The sequence below is a fragment of the Hylobates moloch genome, unplaced genomic scaffold (genome assembly GCF_009828535.3).
Source record: "Hylobates moloch isolate HMO894 unplaced genomic scaffold, HMol_V3 SCAFFOLD_2, whole genome shotgun sequence".
Classification (NCBI taxonomy): Eukaryota; Metazoa; Chordata; class Mammalia; order Primates; family Hylobatidae; genus Hylobates; species Hylobates moloch.
In genome coordinates this window covers 129,989,942-130,011,931 of record NW_026652277.1, presented here as the reverse complement: position 1 = coordinate 130,011,931, position 21,990 = coordinate 129,989,942, and the positions used below count along the sequence as shown (strand labels likewise).

Below are 21,990 nucleotides of genomic sequence, written 5' to 3'. Positions count from 1 at the left end.
CTAAAATTTCTTTTGCACCCTTATCAATCTTCTTGTCTTTTGTCTCATAGCACTGCCAGCGGAACACAACAGGAGAGCACTGTGAAAAGTGTCTGGATGGTTATATCGGAGATTCCATCAGGGGAGCACCCCAATTCTGCCAGCCATGCCCCTGTCCCCTGCCCCACTTGGCCAAGTAAGTCCTAAAGGAGGATGGTCTCTTCTAATGATCAGTCAATGTATTGTTTTGTTTTGTTTCGTTTTGCCTTATCCCAGAGTTCTGAGGTTTCTCCACAGGCAAAACCTCATATTGAGATGAGACTGGAAAAGATATAGAAAAGGTTTCTAGTCTAAATACACCACCTGGAATGCTTAAGCACTTACAATATAGATGATGACTCTGTTCCCAAAATATTGGGGTGCATCATGAGGTCAATAAAGTCTCCTAAGTTTTATAATCAAGGATAGTCTCATCTTTTCTTGACTCTCTCTTGACCTAGAGTGATCACAACTGGTAATGCCAACAGACTCAATATCATATTTTCAGTAGTATTGCCTCTTCTGACTTTCACAAAGGAAACATTTCCCTACATATGGCTTTTCAGTCAGGATTAGAACACAGATCATCAGAATGCATGCTTTAGGCCAATCAGCTCACAGAGATTTACAGGAGCACTTTCTGGCTATGTTTTGACCTGAGTGAGAAGTTGAAGGAAAGAGACATACATTTTAATGGAAATAATGGAATATGTATAAATCCAGTAATTAAGTCATCACTGGCCATTGTATTCTCTTTAAAATGACAGAATATGGAATTTAACAGGTATAGTGATACATGGTTTTCCAAATAACCAATTCTCTGACACCAACTGGGTGTCCTACAGTCAATTCGGTTCTGACACTAAGTTTCCACAGTCAGCGCAGATCCCATAGATTAAGAGATCAGTTCCACAAGACTGCCCCCACTACAAATGCCAGCCAAAAATGGGGTCCCCAGGCTAGTCACACTTCTTCCCAGAAGACTGTAAATTTGAGAAGGATCCCTCAACCTCTCCTCCTCAGGTTTGACAATTCATTAAGATGACTGACAGAGTTTAGAAAAGTGCTATGCTTATAACTGTCAGTTTGTTATAAAGGTTACAACTCCAAAAGAGCTACGTGGAAGTGATGCATAGAGCAGGATATGGAGAGGTGGGAGCGAAGAAGGAGCGCGTGCAGAGACTCCAGGCTCTCTGCTGGAGCACCACTCTCTCAGCACCTCCATGTGTCACCAACTGGAAGCCCCCCCAAAGCCTTGGTGCTCAGGAGTTTTTATCAAAGTTTCATGTTGTAGATATGATTGGTCAAATCATTGGCCATTGGTAACTGAACTCAATCTCCAGCCTGTCCTCCCTGGAGGTTGGGGGTGGGGAGGGTTGAAATTCCCAACGTCCGGCCGGACGCAGTGGCTCACGCCTGTAATCCCAGCACTTTGGGAGGCCAAGGTGGGTGGATCACGAGGTCAGAATATCGAGACCATCCTAGCTAACACGGTGAAACCCCGTCTCTACTAAAAATACAAAAAATCAGCCGGGCATGGTCGCGGGTGCCTGTAGTCCCAGCTACTCGGGAGGCTGAGGCAGCAGAATGGCGTGAACCCGGGAGGCGGAGCTTGCAGTGAGCCGAGATGGCGACACTGCACTCCAGCCTGGGCGACAAGGCCAGACGCCGTCTCAAAAAAAAAAAAAAAAAGAATTTCCCAACGTCCAATTACATGTTTGGTTCCTCGGTGGTGCGTCTGGTCACAGGCTCCCACTCTGAAGGTATCTAGGGGTCCACCGTGAGTGACATCATTAGCATAAACTCAGATATGATTGAAAGGTGCCTGTCATGAGTAACAAAAGACAGTCTTTTCCCTCAGGAAATTCCAAGAATTACAAGAGTTCTGTGCCAGGAACCAAAGGCTAAATACTGTTTTTTTTTATTATGCCGCAAGTGGAAAGAGTAGCCAATCTAGATTCATCTTCATATTTTGACACATAATACCTGTGTGATCTCAGACAAGTTACTTTCTCCCTAGATCTCACTTTCCATGGGATTTGAAGTCAAGAAGCCTGGGTGCAGACCTTGGCTCTACTCCTTGATTCATTTACCAGCCCGGTATTTCAGATTTTCTCTTAGTACAGTAAATAAAACTAGGAAGTAAGGATCTGCATCATAGAGTTGTGAGGACTGGACTAGGATAGTACGTGTGGAGGATTTGGGTTGGTACCCTAAATGTGGAAAGGCATAAGGTAGATGTTGCCTTTACTGAATACATACTGCTGTAATTTTTCTAATACTTAGATTTTTCTTACTCTATGCCTGGCACAGTTCTAAGTGTTTGAATGTAATATTTATGTAATTGATAGCTGTTTTAAAGATTAAATGATACACATAAAATGACTTTTAAAAATCTGAATGCTTACTACACACACACACTCACTCATACTCACACACTTACTGATAAACAGAAAAGAAAAAGAGAGATGGCAATCAGATTCCCCCGAAGTTTTTTCCTTAACTGAACACCAGTATCAACTAACATTTCACCTAATAGCTTGTGATGTATTCAAATACTATGACAAATCTAACAGTCAGAGTAGTCAGACATTTTTCAGCCCCACCCTTCTTTAGAAACTGTTAAACTGCCTCAGACCTTGGTCTGTAATTTTTCATGTTTGATAGCATTAATAACGTGTGCAAAATGGATGGTACTCACAGTGAGGGTAGAAAACGCAAACATTTAACTGTTCTGTTATTTTCACTCAAGTATGTCCTGATTTATGAGCTCCCTTCACTCTGTCTTGGTATACTTTTTCATTGTTCATTAATATTCTGCTCTCAAGCATTAGTCTTAATCACATCTGGTGAGATATCTAGCACAGTTCTCTTGCCATGGTATGTATTGTTAAATATATTACCTCCAACTTCCTTATAGCTGGCTTCACTCATTCTCTCACAAAGATGTTGTGTAGCCTCATCTGCTGAGAAGAAGTTTATAAGCGTCAAGCTGCAGTTTTTTTTAGACAGTAGCAGATGAATTAGGCAGGCAATCTCAGATGGTTCTTTCTAATTATGTTGTTCCACTTTTGCACTTTTCACCCTATTTGCGTGACAAGACTTTCTTATCTAAATTACCTGGTCTTGGGAAATGAGACCTTTAGAACATCATTCCCTATGGACTGAGAAGCCTTGTCTACATGCAACCAGATATTTATTGAGCACTTATTATACACTGGTATAAAAACTGGTAGTCAGTACTTATTATATGCCAGTCATGCACTAGTCACTGGTGACACAGCAGTGAATAAAACAGTCAAAAATCTCACCTTTATTAAGATAGGTCAAAATACAGCAGTGTTTTGAAACTCCTAGAGCAAATGACCCTTTACCTTTTGAATCACATTACCCGGTATGTTAGTTGAGCAAGAAGCGTTTCTGAATGCTGTTAACTGCTTAAGAAATGAAGTCAAAAGTTGCCAACTGTGGAATGAGTCTCCTTTCCTGAAAGAGGAAACAGTTTCCAAAGGCATCATGTCTGCCCATGTTTTTTCTCTGTGTAAGTGGATCCAGGGTTCAAAGGAGCACTGAAGGGACTTAGAGAATGTGCTCTAAATTTAGGTACATATTCACAGATATGAAAACTCAAGTCTCTAATAGTACAGATTCGAGGTTGAAAAACCTACTGAAAATGAAATCAAAAGTGTGTCACTTATAAGTAAATATCGTGTAGGAATAGGGAGGAATTGGTAAGGGTGTGAGAGACCAAGGGATTTTACAGATTTTTCTCTGTAGTGACGACAGCCCTACTCCTTGAATCTCTTGCTGGGGAAATTGGCTGCAAAAAAGGAGAGGAGGGGTTCGTCTGTGGTCATGGAACAGAACAAATTTTCTTGGGTCCTAAAAAGTTCTAACCTTTGATCTGGACTTATTATTAACTTAGTTAGCTAATCTCAAATACTAATCAAATATCTTATCAAAAATCAAATGCCCATTGCCTCTTTCAGCTTTTTAAGAAATTCATATTGCTACTTTCTATAAAAATGAAAGTTCCAGGACTTTTCAGAAAGGCGTCTAGTTTAGACTCTGAATTACATTTTGAAACATTGATGAAGCTGAGCCCACAGACGCAGGATTTGGATTTCCAGTTACAAGAAAGCAAGGAAATAATGCTTGAGGAGGTTAAGCAAACAAAGGGCCAAGTCTATTTTTCTCTAAGTTCCTAAGGATTTTCTAAGAGCAAAAGGCACAAGGCACCCTTCCACTTGAAATGGGCACCACAGTGGTTACAGTGGGCTGAGAGAGACGCAGTGTTTTCACTTCCCTAGCCAAAATCAGACAAAACATAAACAGTTAATGCTGATGAGAAACAAAAACGAACCCTTGAGGTCTGGCCCTGCCGCTGAGTCTGCCTTCACCACAGAGACCAGTGGTCATGCAGTTGTTCCCAGGGACCATTTGCATAATGTTCATATATTTATTTGGGGGTTGGCCAGACGTCCTCCATCTCTACCAGTAGCTATGCAAATCACTCCAATTAAGGAAATGTCATCTGTTTGAAACAGCAGGACACCAGCTACAGGCGGATGACTCCAGATGCCCCTAGCAGATGTTGCATCCTTCAAGCGTGGGCGGGCTGCTGGGTGGAACACCTTCAAAGAAAGATGGAAGCAGGGGTTCCTGTCTGGACTCTTAACTGACAGTGGTTCTTTAAGTAGGCTAAGAAATCAGAACAAGCAAAATAAAGGGTAAAAGGCCAAAGAAATGTAATTTTGTTGGAATGTTTTTATCCAACTGTTAGAGAAAATAAATTGTGGGTGTTGCCTTTCACTGAGAAGCACATACTGTTTTCTGACTGATTTTTTAAGTGTCTTCAAACAAATAAACACATCTATTTGCTTTCCTCCAAACACCATTAAGGTAAGAAATGCTGATACATAAAGGAACAAGAGAGCAGCGGGTCACACTTTATTGGTTGTACAGTACCAAAGCCGAAGCTAATTTAAAAGTCCTTAAAATTTTACATACACACGCACACATACCCCTATGCCCCACACAATTCACATGTCTATGAAGAATTTTCCAAACACGTGGAGACCATAACCCCATTTCCCTTGCCTTAATAATGAGGAGACTTATCTACTCCACTAAACCAACATTTTTACTACTTTTTTGTCCTGTGTCCTAATTTTTATTATCTTTAAAAAAAGGAAGAAGAAGAAAGAGAGAGGGTTCCATGGGATAAAATCCTTTTATGGTGCGTCCTATGTTTTGCTGCAGTACTTGACTGTGACTTTCCTCAACTCAGCCAGTCTCAGCACCTTATTTCCAATATTTAAAGTACACATGAAAGAAATTAAAATTCTGTGGAGATTATATAGTATAGAACTCGTTCTTTCCCTTTAAAACTGGACAAGTTCTAGTGCAGAAAAAAAAGGGGAAACTTTTAAATCTTTTAAATGACTACATAGACAGTGATGGAAATAAAAAGATTCTCCTATAAATCTAAAATTGCAGGTAGAATTTGATTATTTTATTTCCGGCTTTGGAACACACGTTTTGGACTAGTGCTTGAAATATATATATAGGACCTGGAAAATGGTCCCACCAACGAGTGGCGTTTTCTTTTGGGGCCTGCAAGGTAAATGTGTACAAGTTTAAATAAAGAAAATGATTGCACCCATTAGAACTTTAATGGGACCAACATAGAGGTAATCTGATAAAAAGTTAAGACAGTCTCTTCGGTGATGTATGGAATTGACTTTTAATATTTGCTTCCAATTTTAGTTTTGCAGAATCCTGCTATAGGAAAAATGGAGCTGTTCGGTGCATTTGTAATGAAAATTATGCTGGACCTAACTGTGAAAGGTAAGCCAATAAAATTCTCTATTTTCTGTGTAGGTCAAAGGAAGCTTTCTGTTTCTCACACTCAACAGCTCTGCCATACTCCCATTCAGTGGGTCCTGAAGGAGATGCTTAAGAGTGGTTGAGGGACCGACCACATTTCAAAACCGCTTAGGGAAGCTTTTCCCAAATCCCATCCCCCAGATACAGCAAATAACAATATGCTTCCTAGGGCTTCAGGCCAGGGCCACATCTCAGGATAAGCACACAGGGAAAAAGGAAATTGAGAATGTGTATTTTGAAAAGATTCTCTAGATGGTTTTGATAGTACTCTTTTCTCTCTCCATCATTGAGAAATAATACTAAAATTAATGTTCCCCAAAAAAGAGTGAGGTTTCCTCAGTAAATAAAATGTGAATCACCTTTTTTCAATAGAGCAATAAATTAGAAAAAAACAACCCACAAAGCTATTATTTTGCCCCTTCTTTATACCAGCTTTATACCATACTAAAAAGTAAACAAATTACACAGGAGTTTGGGTTTTCTGGATCCCTGGCTGGTATTTACATATGACACTCTTTTCTTTTTTTCCATTATATTTTAAGTTCTGGGATACATGTGCAGAACGTGCAGGTTTGTTATACAGGTATACATGTGCCATGGCGGTTTGCTGCACACATCAACCCATCATCCACATTAGGTATTTCTCCTAATGCTATCCCTTCCCCTTGCCCTCTACCCCCCGACAAGCCCTGGTGTGTGATGTTCCCCTCCCTGTGCCCATGTGTTCTCATTGTTCAACTCCCACTTATAAGTGAGAACATGTGGTGTTTGGTTTTCTGTTCCTGTGTTAGTTTGTTGAGAATGATGGTTTCCAGCTTCATCCATGTCCCTGCAAAGGACATAAACTCATCCTTTTTTATGACTGCATAGTATTCCATGGTGTATATGTGCCACATTTTCTTTATCCAGTCTATCATTGATGGGCATTTGGGTTGGTTCCAAGTCTTTGCTATTGTGAATAGTGCTGCAATAAACATACATGTGCATGTGTCTTTACAGTAGAATGATTTATAATCCTTTGGGTATATACCCAGTAATGGGATTGCTGGGTCAAATGGCAATTCTGGTTCTAGATCCTTGAGGAATCACCACACTGTCTTCCACAATGGTTGAATTAATTTACACTCCCACCAACAGTGTAAAAGCATTCCTATTTCTCCACATCCTCTCCAGCATCTGTTGTTACCTGACTTTTTAATGATTGCCATTCTAACTAGTGTGAGATGGTATCTCATTGTGATTTTGATTTGCATTTCTCTAATGACCAGTGATGATGAGCTTTTTTCATGTTTGTTGGCCGCATAAATGTCTTCTTTTGAAAAGCACATGACACTCTTTTCTCTCTTTTCTAAACTGCTCTGGGCTTTGCTCATGTAAGAAAGGCCTTCTCCACAGAGCACGAGGGGCTTTCCACTGAATGACTCCTGGTAAGATATTTCCCATTCCCTCCACCTGCCAGCTGCTCACAGTGTTGTAAGATAAAATGGCTTTTGCTAAAAGAGTCTCTCAGACAGGTTTTCTTGTTTTTAACAGAAATGCCATTAGCACTGGCCTCACCATTGTGTTTAGGCAGCTAAATGATGTGTAGTGCCCTAGAGACAGAGAAGGAAGAGCCAAGCAGAATTAGTCAAGCACCCAGTCACTCATTTGCAGGCCCTCAACAGCACAGACAGGCTCAAAAACTCAACCTGGGGCTTAAAATGTAAACTTTAAGTTATAAGCAATCCCACTTCCAAAGAAAACACCCTGTATCTCTCAAAAAGTGGGCTGAAACTGAAAAAAAAAATGCCACAGTATCTGTGATACAGAGAAAAATCTTTGCACTTGGAAGGCATCGTTATTGTGATTATTAAATATGCAAAATGTAGATAATTATTTCACTAAAGGGTTGTGGATTTTTAAAATTTATTTATTTATTGCCATAAGAGGGAAAGTGAGCTTAGGGTCCACATGAATTTCATCTATTAGGAGGGACTGACAGAGATGATCGATTACATTTGGTTGATTAAAATTTGTGACACACATCGTATATTTCCTTACTTGGAGACACAGGAATAGAAGGCACCTGATTTACTTATTTTCTGGCTCACTGGAGGTCTGCGGTGGTTGTTAATCAGCCAGGATGGAGCTTTTTCTCCTCAGTGTCTGAGGTTAAATTCAATTTAGTTTGATAATGACTAAGCAGTATTGCTAATGGGTGTTTGATGGCCCCCATGGGGAGAGTTAATGGCCTTAGATAGAGCCCTGGTGACCAAATGCAAAGCTCCAAGAAGGGAAATCACCTGGACCCTAAGGGCACAGTCCTGTAAAATCACACAGGGGTGCAGAGAAGGGTTCTGTCATCCCAAACCCTCAACAGGACAGCACGCCCACCTCTGACAAGGAATTACAGGTGATAAATGCCTCAGCCCACATAGGATGCTCATGAGCTCTGCCATTACCCAGTAAGGCTGGGTCAGATCTGCTGCTGGAGTGGTAGGCTCCGGACAAGAGCACTAGTTTGAGAAGTGAAAGTAGAGTATTGAAAAGAAGAGATTTGAGCATCAGCCTGGCTGAGTGTGAATCTCAGCTCCACCACTTTGTGACCCACCCGGGCAAGTTCTTTGACCTCTCCAAGTGCCAATTTCCACTTGTACAGAATGGAGAAAATAAAGTCACCCGTCTCATAAAACTGTTATGAGATAATACTGCAGAGTTTTTAGTGTGGGACCTGGCACTGAATAAATGCTCAATAAGAATTAACAGGTTACAGTATGATTCATGGTGGTCATTGTCCAACTTCTGCCACTGCCGAATGTGTTCCTGGGACACATTGGCTCATTTCCCTGAGTCTGTTTCCTTAGCTAGAAATTATGGCTCTGAGCCAAATAGTGCCACTGATTAATGATCACTTATGTCCTTGTTGCTTTACCTTCTTCATCTGTCATCTTCACAGCCACCTTAGAGAAGGTTGTATTTTGTCATCTTGCAGATGAGGAAACTGAGCCAGAAGGGCTATGTCTTCCAAATGGTGGTGATCTTTGCTGCTTTTGATTTGTTTGACCCTGGGAATAAGAGGAGGGTTTCTGCTCGAGCAGCCAAGCTCTTAAGTTGCCTGAGTTAACCTTCGCCTAATCTGTGTTTTCAATGTATTTGTGAACTTGAACCTCTCCAAAAGAGCTTTTCTAAATATGCAGCTGATTTGTATGGATATCTATTTTAAACAAAGGTAATAATTAGTCCAAACCAAGAACATGCTAGGTCTTTTTGCACTTTAGAGATCATTGAGTCAAGTGGTGGTTTTAAAATCTGTGTCCAACTGTCTCCAGGAAAACTTTGGATTCCTGAGCCCTCCCCAGCTCCCCTTCACCACCCACTGAAAAAGAATATCCAGGACTGAGTCCCAGGACCTGTATTTTGACTTCCTGTTGGATTCTCATGCATTGGGACTCTCACTACTTTGTGAACTACCGCTCTACCTTGACCTTCAATACCACACTCTCATACTAGGGAAGTATTTCTCAAACCATGACCTAAGAACCTTGGTTGTCCTCGGAAATGAAGGTTTGGAGTTATCAGTGAATATTTTCCTAATTTTATGTTAATTTTAATAATAACTTTAAGGAAAACATTCATTGAAACATGTTCTGGACTTTCTGCTGTGTCACATTATAATAAGAGAAGATCTCCCTCAGTGCTGGGAGAAAATAACAGAAGTGACAGTCTGTCAATGACACTTTACAGACAATTGGAGGTCAAGTGGCATGACATCAAGGCAAACTGTAAAACTAAAGATTCCAAAATGAAAATTGGTGAGAGACATGAGTCGTCACATGGCACATGGCTGGATTTGCATGCTGAACGCGGGCAGTCTCTACCACATCATTTTGCAAGTGGACATTTGGTTATAAGACAACATCAATTATTGAATTAATGTGAATCTGAAATTGATTAGTTTCATAGTTTTATTTGTGTTGTATTTGCAAATTTATTTTGGTTTTCAAGACATGTAAAAACCATAGACATAAGGAGTTTCTACCTAGCTTCATGTTCGAAATATTTAAAGATAATTTAAGCTAACACTGGAAGGGGTATTATATGAAAATGCTTTTCCTTTTGAAAGGATCCACATTACATGCAAATTCGCGAAACATTGGTCTGAAACATAAAACATGTTTTACTTACTCTACCTCTTACACTACTGTGTAAAAAAACAGCTCAAACACGCCCACCTGCCTTGTCTTAACAATTAGGTCCATGAATATTGGCCTGCTCTGGGCCCTACCTGTCTTTCCTCCCTAAAGACCTTCTCCCACCTCACACTTTAAACTCCCCATGTTGGACATGCTACTCACCAAATCCACCAGATCAGCTGGCAAGCTTTCCACATTGTATTGTATTTAGACCATGATCATGATGATAAAAATAGTAACATTTATTAATTACTTACTGGGTGGTATGTCAGGCACTGTTGTAAAAACTTTACAGACAACGATTTAAGCCTCAAAAGAGCCCCAAAAATCCTATGGGATACCATTTTCATTCTTATTTACAGAGGAAGAGATGTGACATAATTTAAGTCACCTGCTCAAAATCACACAATGGCTTCTTTATCTGTCTGTGAAACTATGAGCTGCTTGACAGACACAGCATCATATCCCTTATCCCTCCTCTGTCTATTCTTCCCCCAGCACAGTATCTGGCATGTTGAAGGCCTCAGTTGTTTTTATTTAAGTAAAAATATTTTTTCTCAATAAGAAATAGCAACAGCACTTTTCATGTTCCTTTAAAAAAGGTACTATATAGTGACAGGAGTCAGTCATTCCTTGCCCTGTTTTACCCCCAACCTCCCACCCCATTCCAGGAAAATGGAAAGGGTGACCCAGAGTTGACTGAGTCTGGCTAAATAGAGATTGCAAATGGAAGTTGTCTTCTGATGCAAATAATTGTAAAATACACAAGCCTTGTAGAGTTTTGCAATTCTCATTCTCATCCCAGTAGGAACAACTAAGAACATTTTGAAGATGAGGTGCTCCCTTGGGCAGCATATATACTAAAATTGGAACAACCTAGAGAAGATTAGCATGGCCTCTGTGCAAGGATGACGTGCAGAATCGTGAAGCAGCCCACATTTTTTATCCCGCATGTTCTCCCACATATGAGGGAGCTAAAAGAAATTGAGCTCATAGAAGTAGAGAGAATAATTCTGATTATTAAGAGGCTGGGAAAGGTGGCAGGTCGTAAGTGATGGGGGGGAAGGATACGGAAATGCTGATTAACGGACACAAACTTACAGCTAGATGGGAGAAGTAATTTGTAGTTTTCTACAGCATTCTAGGGTGAATATAGTTAATAATTTAGTTTCTGTTTTCAAAAAGCTAGAGAAGAGGATTCTGAATGTTCACAATACACAGAAATGATAAATGTTCTAGGTGATGAGATATTAATTACCTTGATTTGGTCATTATACATGGTATACATGTATGGGACTATCACTCTATATCCCATAAACTTGTATCATTACATGTCAAGTAAAAAATAAAAGGGAAAAAAATCCTTGTTCAGGACTGACCACCTTCACCCGCCCCCAAATATATAATATATAGCAGTGCGTGTAGTGTGTGTGTATGTGTGTGTGTGTGTACTTAGTTCATTTAAAAAGTAAGATGAGGAACCTGAGACTCTGAGCCATGAAGTGACTTAATCTAACATCATACAATTGGGTTAGCAATAAATCCAAAACTAAAACCCAGGACCCTCAACGTTCAATACCAATTTCAGTCATATAATCTCAATGCCTCAGTATTCCACACTGCCTCCCACAACAGCTTTAATAGTATACTTTCATGCATTAAATTTGGTGGTGGAGTGAGAAACATGCTAAGACTACATGATGATTGATCATGTGAATCTTGTTGCTTAAGGATCAGAAGAAAAGAATGGGGCAAATTAAAGCAAATCCAAATTGACTTAAACCCCTAACAGAAAAGGCAGAACACAGTATCATCAGAGATGAAGATGATAATCGTAATGATTTCAATGATGGCCTTGATAATGGAAAAGAAAAATAAGGAAGAAGAACAAGAGAAAGCTAATGTTTATTGAGGATTACTGTGATGTGGAGATTTAGTCTAATTCTCTCTGAAGACATCAAGTTTTTCACACATAGACCCTGTTATTTGCATAGAGTTCTTATGATTCCATACTCTCTAGCTTGCTCAACTCCTGAATTCTTGCCCTGTGACCCTGAATAGGTTACATACGTTTTCCTAGCCTTATTTCTCAGTCTTTCATAAAGAAGTGGAGAGCATTTACATGGCACATATTTTGCAACAAGTTCTTTTTTTTATGTCATTTTATTTAATCCCAAGGACAGCTACAGAGTGACATCCTTCCCAGAAAGGTTTCTGAGCCACCTAGCCCAGGAGTTTGGGCACTCTTGATAAAGACTTTCAGTGCCAGCTGTATAGCCCTGGGAGGAGGAGCAGAAGAGAAAGAGAAAGAGAAAAGGCGGACAGAGCAGGGGGAGCTTCAAGCATTCCTGAAACAGTTTTTGGTCAAAATAATCTTTTTTTCTAAGCATCATATCTTTTGGTTTTCCATTTTGCCCAAATAATATAATCACTAACCAAAATGACAAAGTTCATATGCCACAATCCTTTCATTTGAGCTATAAACTTATCAGCTCTATTTTCCTTCGATGGATCAAGTCATTAATAGACTAGAAATGAGATTATGGAAGAAAAAATAGGACGAGGCTACTGGGCACCAGGGCTCCAACGCCAACTCTAAACTCAAATACTGGTGCTTTTCTGTCTTTGTTGTTAGTTCTTTGAAGGCAGGCTTGGGCACTTTTATAATCATTAATTTATTAATTAGTTCATTCTTTAATGCTAGACTGCTGGAGTGGAAAGAACATTAAGCCTGGAGTCCCACAGAGGTTTGAGCTATGCAGCAATGAACAAGTCATTTAACTTCTCTGCCTTCTAGCTTTCTTATCTATAAAAGTAGGGGTTTGTCAGGGACTATCATAAGTAAACTTTTGTATGCTCGTTTTGTTAGATCCATAGGGTCCAGAGTTTTGACTACAACTTCAGAGTTTCCTCTAAACCTACCACCAGAAGATGTTCTTGAGTTACTCAGAGTAACTCAAAGTAGGTTTCCACTGTGATTGAGATTCCAACCTACAGAATAGAAAATTTGAGTTTTCTCTTGTAAAAGACCAGGGGACCTCCTATGGAGAGCGAATGCAGTGGAATTAAATGGAAAGAAAGTTACTGGCATCTGACCTCTATGAGCTTGGGCAAGCCCCTTCACTCCCAGACCTTAATATTCCCAGCCACACATTGAGCTGGTAGATCTGAGTCTCATTTCAGTTAGCCCAAGAGCCTAATATTCTCTGTCTGGTGAACTGCAGCAAAGGCCAGAAATTCAATCCAGCCACACGTTCCATAGAGGAATAATTTATGCTGGCTTAGGGACCTGCAGGCCTATAAATCTGAGGTGCAAAGACACAAGAAAGTGTGAATAACAACACTCATTGAAATATTCCTCTTGGGGTGTCTCTTTGTGGGTTGTGTAGAATTTACATTCATCCCCATCTTTTTCATAGACCAGATTTCTAGAGTTCATATTCTGTATCATTATGTTTAATTTATTTCCTGTTCTTTCAGAGCATGGGCTATGTGTTTTTCTTCATCCTGTCTCCATCTATGCCTTACATAAAATGGACATGAATTGTCCTTGTGTTGGATGAATCCACTCATTCATTTACAGCAGCAGCAGTGTGGTCCAGGGTGGAGCAAAAGAAAGAACTCCAGGGTCAGAAGGTTTAGACCTTGCACTGTGACTTTCCAGCTATGTGACCCTGGAAAACTGAAGTAGCCTCCCAGAATGCCAGGCCTGTGTGGCCTCCCTCCCAGGGTGTCTGTAGTAACTAAATAAACTCACATAGATGAAGCTATGAGATTCGATGCAGGTAAAGAGTTTTAAAGACTGACCATATACTATCACTACAACTACACCAAGAAACTGAGACATGGGAACAGAGGCTGAAGGAACATACACAAAATGTTGACAGTGACTTTTTTAGGGTCCTGAGATTACAGATGTGATTTTTTTTTATTTATCTGTTTTTCAAATGTTCTGAATCATGATTCCCTAACTTTAAAGGGAATCCTTTAAAACAAACGTAGTGTTTTATTATTACTGGCCAGGGCTTGTGGATTTCCTTGGAAAGCTCTCCCTTCCTTTCCACTCCCAAGGCCAACACCCCAGCCCAGGCCCTCTACATCCCACCCCATCCCTTTGCTCCAGCCTGAAGTCCATCCTGCATGCTGAAGCCAGCACCAGCTTCCTTCACTACCGCTTCCATCATGCTCAAAACCCTTTGCTGGCTCTCTTTCTTTTTCCCTCTCATGCATCAGAACTAACTTTTCTACCCTACCTTCAATCCCATTATGGTGTGACCACATGTTCTTTCCAGCTACTCTCAAAGTGTCTACAGCTCCAGTTGGCCCATCTTCCACACCAGTTTAGAGTCCACAGCAAAAGAGAGTGCACAATCAGCCAACAAGCATGTAGTTTGACCTGTACAGTACTCTTACAAGATTTGAATCAACTTTTAAAAATTGCAATTTCACATAAACATCCAAATTTCCACTTTTTTCTCCAGAAGTAAATATGGCAACGTAAGTCCTTCATCCTCTCAAGGCTCTAGGCTGGCAACAATCAACTTGAGCCTAGTAACAGCTGTTCCCTTAAATGGGGCCTACAGGCCCACCACTGACAGCAGGGCCTCTGCTGCCCTGCAGGGCACCTTTGGGAAAAGTAGGGAAAGGCATTTCTTCCTCTGGGCAGAGACAGCCTCACCTAGAGTGCACAGCTTGGCAAGGCAAGCAAAGGCTGGATGGATTTCAGTCTCCATTCTCCAACTCAGCTGGGCTCTCTCATCAAAGGCCCAGCCAGCCTGACCATAGCCACTGGCTCTGCCCACACAATAAATGCAGGTAGGCACCTGGCCTCTGTAGGTGCACATATCTAAAACATCCAGAAGAATGGCAGTCTGGGCTCCAACTCCATTGATTTGTGGTACTCTCACCTCTGCCACCTGCTTTGACTCCAGGCTGGCTTTGCTTAGTTACAAGTTGCTGCCAGGAGCTAAGCATACTACCTGCTGCCTCTTCCTTCACCTGAAGATGGAGACAATGCCACCCCATGACCCTCAAACAAGAGCCCAAGCTACACTCCTGAGTCAAACCCTTTCGGCCAGGAGAATACCAGGCACTGACTGGCTCAAGCTTAGTTACTTAAACAATTCATTGTGACTAGACCGATCAATATTTCTCGATAGAGGTGCTATTAACATTGTGGCTAGGACATTTCCCAGCTGTACGCTACAGATACATCTCATTGCAGTACCTTTGGCATATCTGGTCCCACCCATCATATATCATTTGTGTACACCAGTTCCCTGGCTGGATATACCAGTTCAATCCTATAGCTGGAAGCCTGGCTGAACTGAATGGCCTACAGATGAAGTGAACAAAATGATCTATAACATAACGAGGAGGGGTGGTTCCTTAAAAATGAAGTCTGGTCCTATGAAGAAGAAGAGAGAGTGCAAATGAATTCTGGGAGGGCAATCAACAAATATCCACTACATCTTTCTTCTTTGTAGGAAAGAAAATTAAAAGGAAGAAAAATTATGATGCTAAATACTTAAATGTGTGATATTCCTCTTCAGATGTGCTCCCGGTTACTATGGAAACCCCTTACTCATTGGAAGCACCTGTAAGAAATGTGACTGCAGTGGAAATTCAGATCCTAACCTGATCTTTGAAGATTGTGATGAAGTCACTGGCCAGTGTAGGAATTGCTTACGCAACACCACCGGATTCAAGTGTGAACGTTGCGCTCCTGGCTACTATGGGGATGCCAGGATAGCCAAGAACTGTGCAGGTACAGTATCATAAATACTAAGCCAGCTGCCTGGCCAGCATGACCCTCTGCCGATACTGAATTTAGATGAAGAATTTCTCTTGGGGAAGTATTGTGAGTGCCCCCTTGTCACTTTTCCATGGCAATGTACATTCACAGGAATATGCATCCCAAACCCACCAGGGATAGAAATTTTTATCAAGGCTACTAATATAACTTTGCTCATGGGTGGAATAAACTAGGAGACACTAACACAACAAATGAACTTTTGTCTTAGCATCTTATATCCTTCCAGTTTTAATCAAAGAAATAAATCAGACTTCTATGGATTACCTGCCATTAACCAGGAGACGGAATGAAATCTTGCATGGTTCAGGCCAGGCATGGTGGCTCACTACTGTAATCCCAGCACTTTGGGAGGCTGAGGCGGGTGGATGGCTTGAGGCCAGGAGTTTGAGACCAGCCTGGCAAACACGGCAAAATCTTGTCTCTACTAAAAATACAAAAATTAGCTGGGCATGGTTGTGGGTGCCTATAGTCCCACCCAGCATCCCTTGAACCCAGGAGGTGGAGGCAGAGGTTGCCATGAGCCAAGATTGTGCCACTGCGCTCCAGCCTGTATGACAGAGAGATTCTTCTCTGAAAGAGAGAAAGAGAAAGAAAGAAAGAAAGAAAGAAAGAAAGAAAGAAAGAAAGAAAGAAAGATGGAAAGATGGAAAGAAAGAAACAAATCTTGCATGGTTCCAATCAGTTTTCTTATTCAGAGGGCTATATCTCTCTTTCAGTTATGTTTGGTAAAATCAAGATTTCCATGAAATAGATGAGCAAGTCAAGGGTGCCATTTAATCACCACCACCCTCCAATTTCCTCAAATTATAAGAGTAAATATTTCAAAGATAGCATAGAAAACTTTCTGGTTAGGCTTCAGTTAGACTGAAATGCACAAATCTTATTCATCGATTTGCCACATAGAGTGAAGCTCTTCAAAACTGAAGTGACATTGCTTTCCTCTAAAAGTGCAGGAAGGCGGAGATTGAGTATGTCTTACTCTTACGTGACTTTGAGGGGAGGGAGGGAGGGAGAGCAGGAGATATTGTACTCCTGTGGCATGCCTCGGTAAGAAATCCTCTCACTGAAACAGAGTTCCACTTGAAAAGATTCAAGGAGTAAGGAGTTTTAAATAAAAAAAATGCAACATATATGTTCTGCAGAAGTCACAATAAAAGTAAACATGTCTACAAAAAAGCAATGTGCACAGAGGCATAACACTGAGAATGATAGCAGAAAGGAAGGAGCACTGTGTCTACTCAGGCTAAAGAGAGAAGGCGGACATCAGAAATAATGTTGGCAAAATCAAAGCCTGAAAGGTTGACGTCCTGATTCTCAAAACATTTACTAAATTTGTGTTTAAACTACAAAGATGCAGGTCACTCTTGGAAGAGAAGCTAATTTTAGAAGCAATAAAGCATGATCTTGCTGAAAGATCTAATCTGCATTTTGTGGAACATTAAACAGATGAAAAGTAATAAATAGATCTCCCCATGAACCTGGTTTTTATGATTATTCTGTAAAGACAGTTAAGAAGTGGGGGGAAATGCACAATTCTATTCCAGTTAATTGCTAGCATAGATGGTAAGAGAATTCCTCTTTAAATATTACAAATTAGTTCCCACACAGAAACTCAGTGGAAATTGAACAGTCTGATGAGATTGGGTTTTTGTTTTTGCTTTTTCCAAAAGGCATTACAGAAAATCATCAGTAGATGAATAATGGGCTCCCAGGTCTTCTAAATTCATGTAAAAATGTTCCTGATTCCTTCCAGCACATTATTCTTATTGCACTCATAGCTGTCATTTGGAGGTTTGAAGTCTGTCTTGCCAAGGGTCAAGCGCAGTGGGAGCCAAGAATCGCTCCTGGGCCTCCTCACTCACTCCTTGCTAAGCTGCTCCTCCCTCACACCTGGCAGTGATCAACCCCCGAGTTAAATTAAACTGGAGTGTCAGTCTGCAAGGAAGGGATGGCTTTCAATTTCCAGTTGAATGATGAGCTTGTGGTCATTTAGTATCTTGTGAAACTTACCAGGACATTTTTGGACTAAAGCAATTGCAGTGTCATGTCAGAATCCCAAAGAGTTGGGAGAGAAATCCTAGAAAACTTAGATTCAATTTTGCCCAGGGTCACCTTTGAAAATCTCATTGGGCTGGAGCTTAATCGGATGAAGGGCATAATCTCTGTATCGTAGATTCTACACAGTCTTAAGGAAGAACGTAATTAATCCCCACTGACGAATTATACACTGATAGCTAGTGTTTCTAGAAACCAGGAAAATATTGCCATACTTTAAGCATTAAGAAGTGCATTTCTCATCTCTTGTTTTTGTTTCCCACAGTGTGCAACTGCGGGGGAGGCCCATGTGACAGTGTAACCGGAGAATGCTTGGAAGAAGGTTTTGAACCCCCTACAGGCATGGACTGCCCAACCATAAGTAAAAATAACAGTACATGATTGACTAACCCCACTTTCTCTAATGTGCTGCAGGTGTGGGATTAAGAAAACCTATGCAATATCACTCTCTAGAAACTGCTGAGTCCCACCCCTGGACTTAACCCTTTCTGCACCTCAGCAAATGGAGCCTGCACCAAGTACTTTGTGGTCCACTTGATTCCCTAGGGCAAATGGGTGGTTTACATTTGCATAGCTCTATTTTATCCAGTCTTTACATTCAGAATCTTGCCTAATGGCTAAAGGCAAAGTCAGAAACACAACTCCCAATGACAGAGTTCTTTTCAGCTCCTTTTTCTATATCATCTCTTCAGGTCCCTGAAAATAGGATGTACAAACAATTTACAACACCTGGGGAAACTGAGATACCAAGAGATTTAAGTGGCTTCTCCCAAGTTACCTCAAATCTGAAGTGGGAACAGAAGTAAATATTCAGGCTTTACAAAATGGGGCTGCCTTTTATCTTTCCTGGTTTTCTCTGGCTCTCATGTTAATTAAATCATGAGGAGTTACACTAGGAAAAAACTTTTGGTTTAAAAACTATTTTAATAGTAGGCATCCCCTCCCCCAAACAGAAGTATCTTGGTCTCTCAGTCCCTTGGAGCGTAAGAGATTAACCTTATCATTGGATCACATCTTAGAAGATAGCATAGGATGTGAGGCACAAGCAATGCCAAGTTTACACCCTGATTGAACAGGTGGCCCCCTAGACAAGGCCAATTTAAGAACATCAAGATGCCTGTCTGGTCCTAAGCATCTCCCCCACCAAGCCTGAAGTACTGGCTAGGACTCATTCCCTTGAGAGAGCTTATAAGCAAAACCATGTTAAACTTCAAATAACAAATTAACATATTAACAACCATTAACATGCCAGTCTCCCTGTATCACTTCTCTAGAAGAGAGCACCATCTGAGGGAAAGAGATCGGGAACAGGCAAGTTGCAAAAGGTGATCAAGGCAGTTCTGAAACACAGTGTGCCATCCTTGTGAGTGTGTCACAGGAGGGCCCTGGGTTCTGGAGGTGATGACAGTGGTCAGAGGAACTCAAATGTGAAAAGTGAGAAGTGATGAGGAACTGGGACCTGCCTCCCCACGTGCCCACGTTCAGCATGAACTTTGGTACCCTCATCAGACGTCAGGAAGCGACTCTCACAGCGATAACCTCAGACCTCCCGGTGCTGAAGTGTTCATCCTGCCACGAAGTGGGGCTGTGGGGAGGAGCTGTGCCCTCCCTGGGGTGGGGAGAAGGCTGGTACTAGCCCCTGAATACTGACTGAGAAAAGCTAACAGGAGAGGAGGAGTGGCTAGCCAGTAGCCGTCTTCACTAGCTAATGCCAAGCAAGATACTAAAGCCTGACAAGAATAGAATTACAGTTCCTCTTGAGACAAAAATAAAAATAGTATTAACCAAGGAAATAGAGATTTATGTTCTGCTAAAACAGGCTGTCTTTAGCATGCTTTTGACTTGTGATTCTGAAGAACTGTTTCACCTCCAGGCTGTGATAAGTGCGTCTGGGACCTGACTGATGACCTGCGGTTAGCAGCGCTCTCCATTGAGGAAGGCAAATCCGGAGTGCTGAGCGTATCCTCTGGGGCTGCCGCTCATAGGCATGTGAATGAAATCAATGCCACCATCTACCTCCTCAAAGTACGCAGTAATGTTCTACTTTCTACTCTGTTTTCATCCTGGCTTCACAGGCCCGCAGCTAGTAATTCCTTCTACCCCTTTTTGTATCTGAGTCTCATATCTGTATTACAGGTTGTTAGACCTGTAGGTCTAACATAGAAAACATAAGTAATTTCATAGGGAAGTTATGAAAAGTTGATTGTAACTATAAGCTTGGGCCAAAGCAAGAACTGCTGTCTACAAAAGAGGTTATATGGGAAATGAAATGACTAAAAGACTAGTATCTATGCACAAAACTACTGAGGAAAGAGAAACACTTACTTCCTTAGTGAGGCCATACATTACCTGTTTAAGTCATTACCACAAATGGTACTGCAAGGCTACCATTTCCTTAACCTTAATTTGCAAGGTTTTGAGTTTGTCTAGAAGCATCCTTCTTTTTCTCTGTCTCTCCTCACCCCACCACCCACCCACCTTTCCTTCTCATTTACACACATTCTCTTTCATTTTCTCATACTCACACAGTCAAACACAGACATACACACATACCTTGTTTCTCCTCATAGATCAACTGGTTAATACCTAGTAAACAAGTTAAAAGCAGCCAACAGATTAAAAACAAAAAACAAAAACAGTAATACAGTTGGCCCTCCATATCCACAGGTTCCACATCCTTAGATTCAACCAATCACAGATGGAAAATATTTTTTAAAAAACAATAAAAATTAATGCAACAATAAAAAAAGAAAAATACAGTGTAACAACTATTTACATAGCATTGACATTGTGTTAGTATTATAAGTAGTATTATAAGTGATCTAGAGATGATTTAAAGTATTCTGGAGGATGTGCATACATTATCTGCAAGTACTAGGCCATTTTGTATCAGGAACTGGAGCATCCCCATGGGGTCCTGGGACCAATCTCCCACAACTACCAAGGGATGACTATATAAAGGTCCTTATACAGCTAAGATTTACAAGTTTTCTTTCCCACTAAATCATGGGCTTCTATCACAAGCAAAGGATATTTTTAAAACAATAGTCATTAGCTGAGGGAAAATAGAATTAATACCAGCACATTGTTTTGCTTTGCTAGTCAATGTAGGAAAATGATTAATAGCATGGACTTTGAAACTAGGTTGCTTGTGTTGAAATCCCAGCTCTGACACTCACTGGCTGTGTGACTGTAGGTAAGTTATTTAACCTCTTTAATTCCTCAGTTTCCTCATATGGAATTGAGAATAATTATTGCATCTATCTCATGGGCTGTTGAGAGAATTCAGTGAATTGATATACATACAGAAGTTAGAACAGTACCTGGCATACTAAGTACTCATTGCTTTTTGGAGGTGCAAATGATATCCATAGCAGTTGGCCAAATATGTAAAGTGTAAACAAAAACGAAAATTGTATTGTAGACTGGATAGAATCTTGGTGTGAATTTTATTCTAACCTTTGAAATTGTTCTTGTCTGAAATTACCTATTGGAACACATGAAGACACTGCCCCCAGGGGAGTCACCCAGATCCAGGCCTCCTGAAACCACTCAGATTCTCTTTCCTCAAAGGCACTACTTCAAGACAGGAATCATTACGGCAGAGAGGAAGTCAGTGTCAAGATTGAAGGGTTCACTCCCAAGTAATCTCAGTAAAGCCACATTTAGACCCAGCTCCTTGAAAATGAAAAAGGAGAAAGCAAGGGGTCTGAAATAAAGAGATTTGCATTAAAATGAAGAAAGTTAATTTCTGTACTCCATTTAAATCAATCCTGGTGGGTTGGTCTGTTCTTCCAGACCTAACAAAATTAAAATTCTAAAGCTCAGACACCCAGGGCCACCACCAGCCTAAATTGTACCTTTGTACAAGTTAGAAAAAGGAGCCCTTTCCCCATGGTCAACCCAGCCCCTGACCAGCATCCCTGGTCTAGTGAGTGGAGCTTGCAGAATTTTAGCCCCTAAGGGCCTCAGTCCCCTCTGCAGACCCCACCCTTCACACCAGGCTGCAGCAGCCTGTGGACCCCACTATTTTGAGAAAAG

The 21,990-nt window shown here is 41.0% G+C and overlaps 1 protein-coding gene and 1 non-coding gene across 2 annotated transcripts in view; both read left to right on the top strand.

Moving 5' to 3' along the window:
• Positions 1-21,990, top strand: part of LAMA4 (laminin subunit alpha 4) — a 149,449-nt gene that overhangs the window by 49,568 nt on the left and 77,891 nt on the right. Inside the window, exons 4-8 of the mRNA XM_032157109.2 lie at positions 51-175; positions 5,788-5,868; positions 15,632-15,846; positions 18,215-18,310; positions 19,823-19,974. Coding sequence (XP_032013000.1) covers positions 51-175; positions 5,788-5,868; positions 15,632-15,846; positions 18,215-18,310; positions 19,823-19,974 — 669 coding nt within the window. The remainder of the gene's footprint in view (positions 1-50; positions 176-5,787; positions 5,869-15,631; positions 15,847-18,214; positions 18,311-19,822; positions 19,975-21,990) is intronic.
• LOC116477150 (U6 spliceosomal RNA) lies at positions 10,916-11,022 on the top strand. Its single transcript, XR_004250373.1, has one exon. It is a non-coding gene; the product is annotated as a U6 spliceosomal RNA (small nuclear RNA).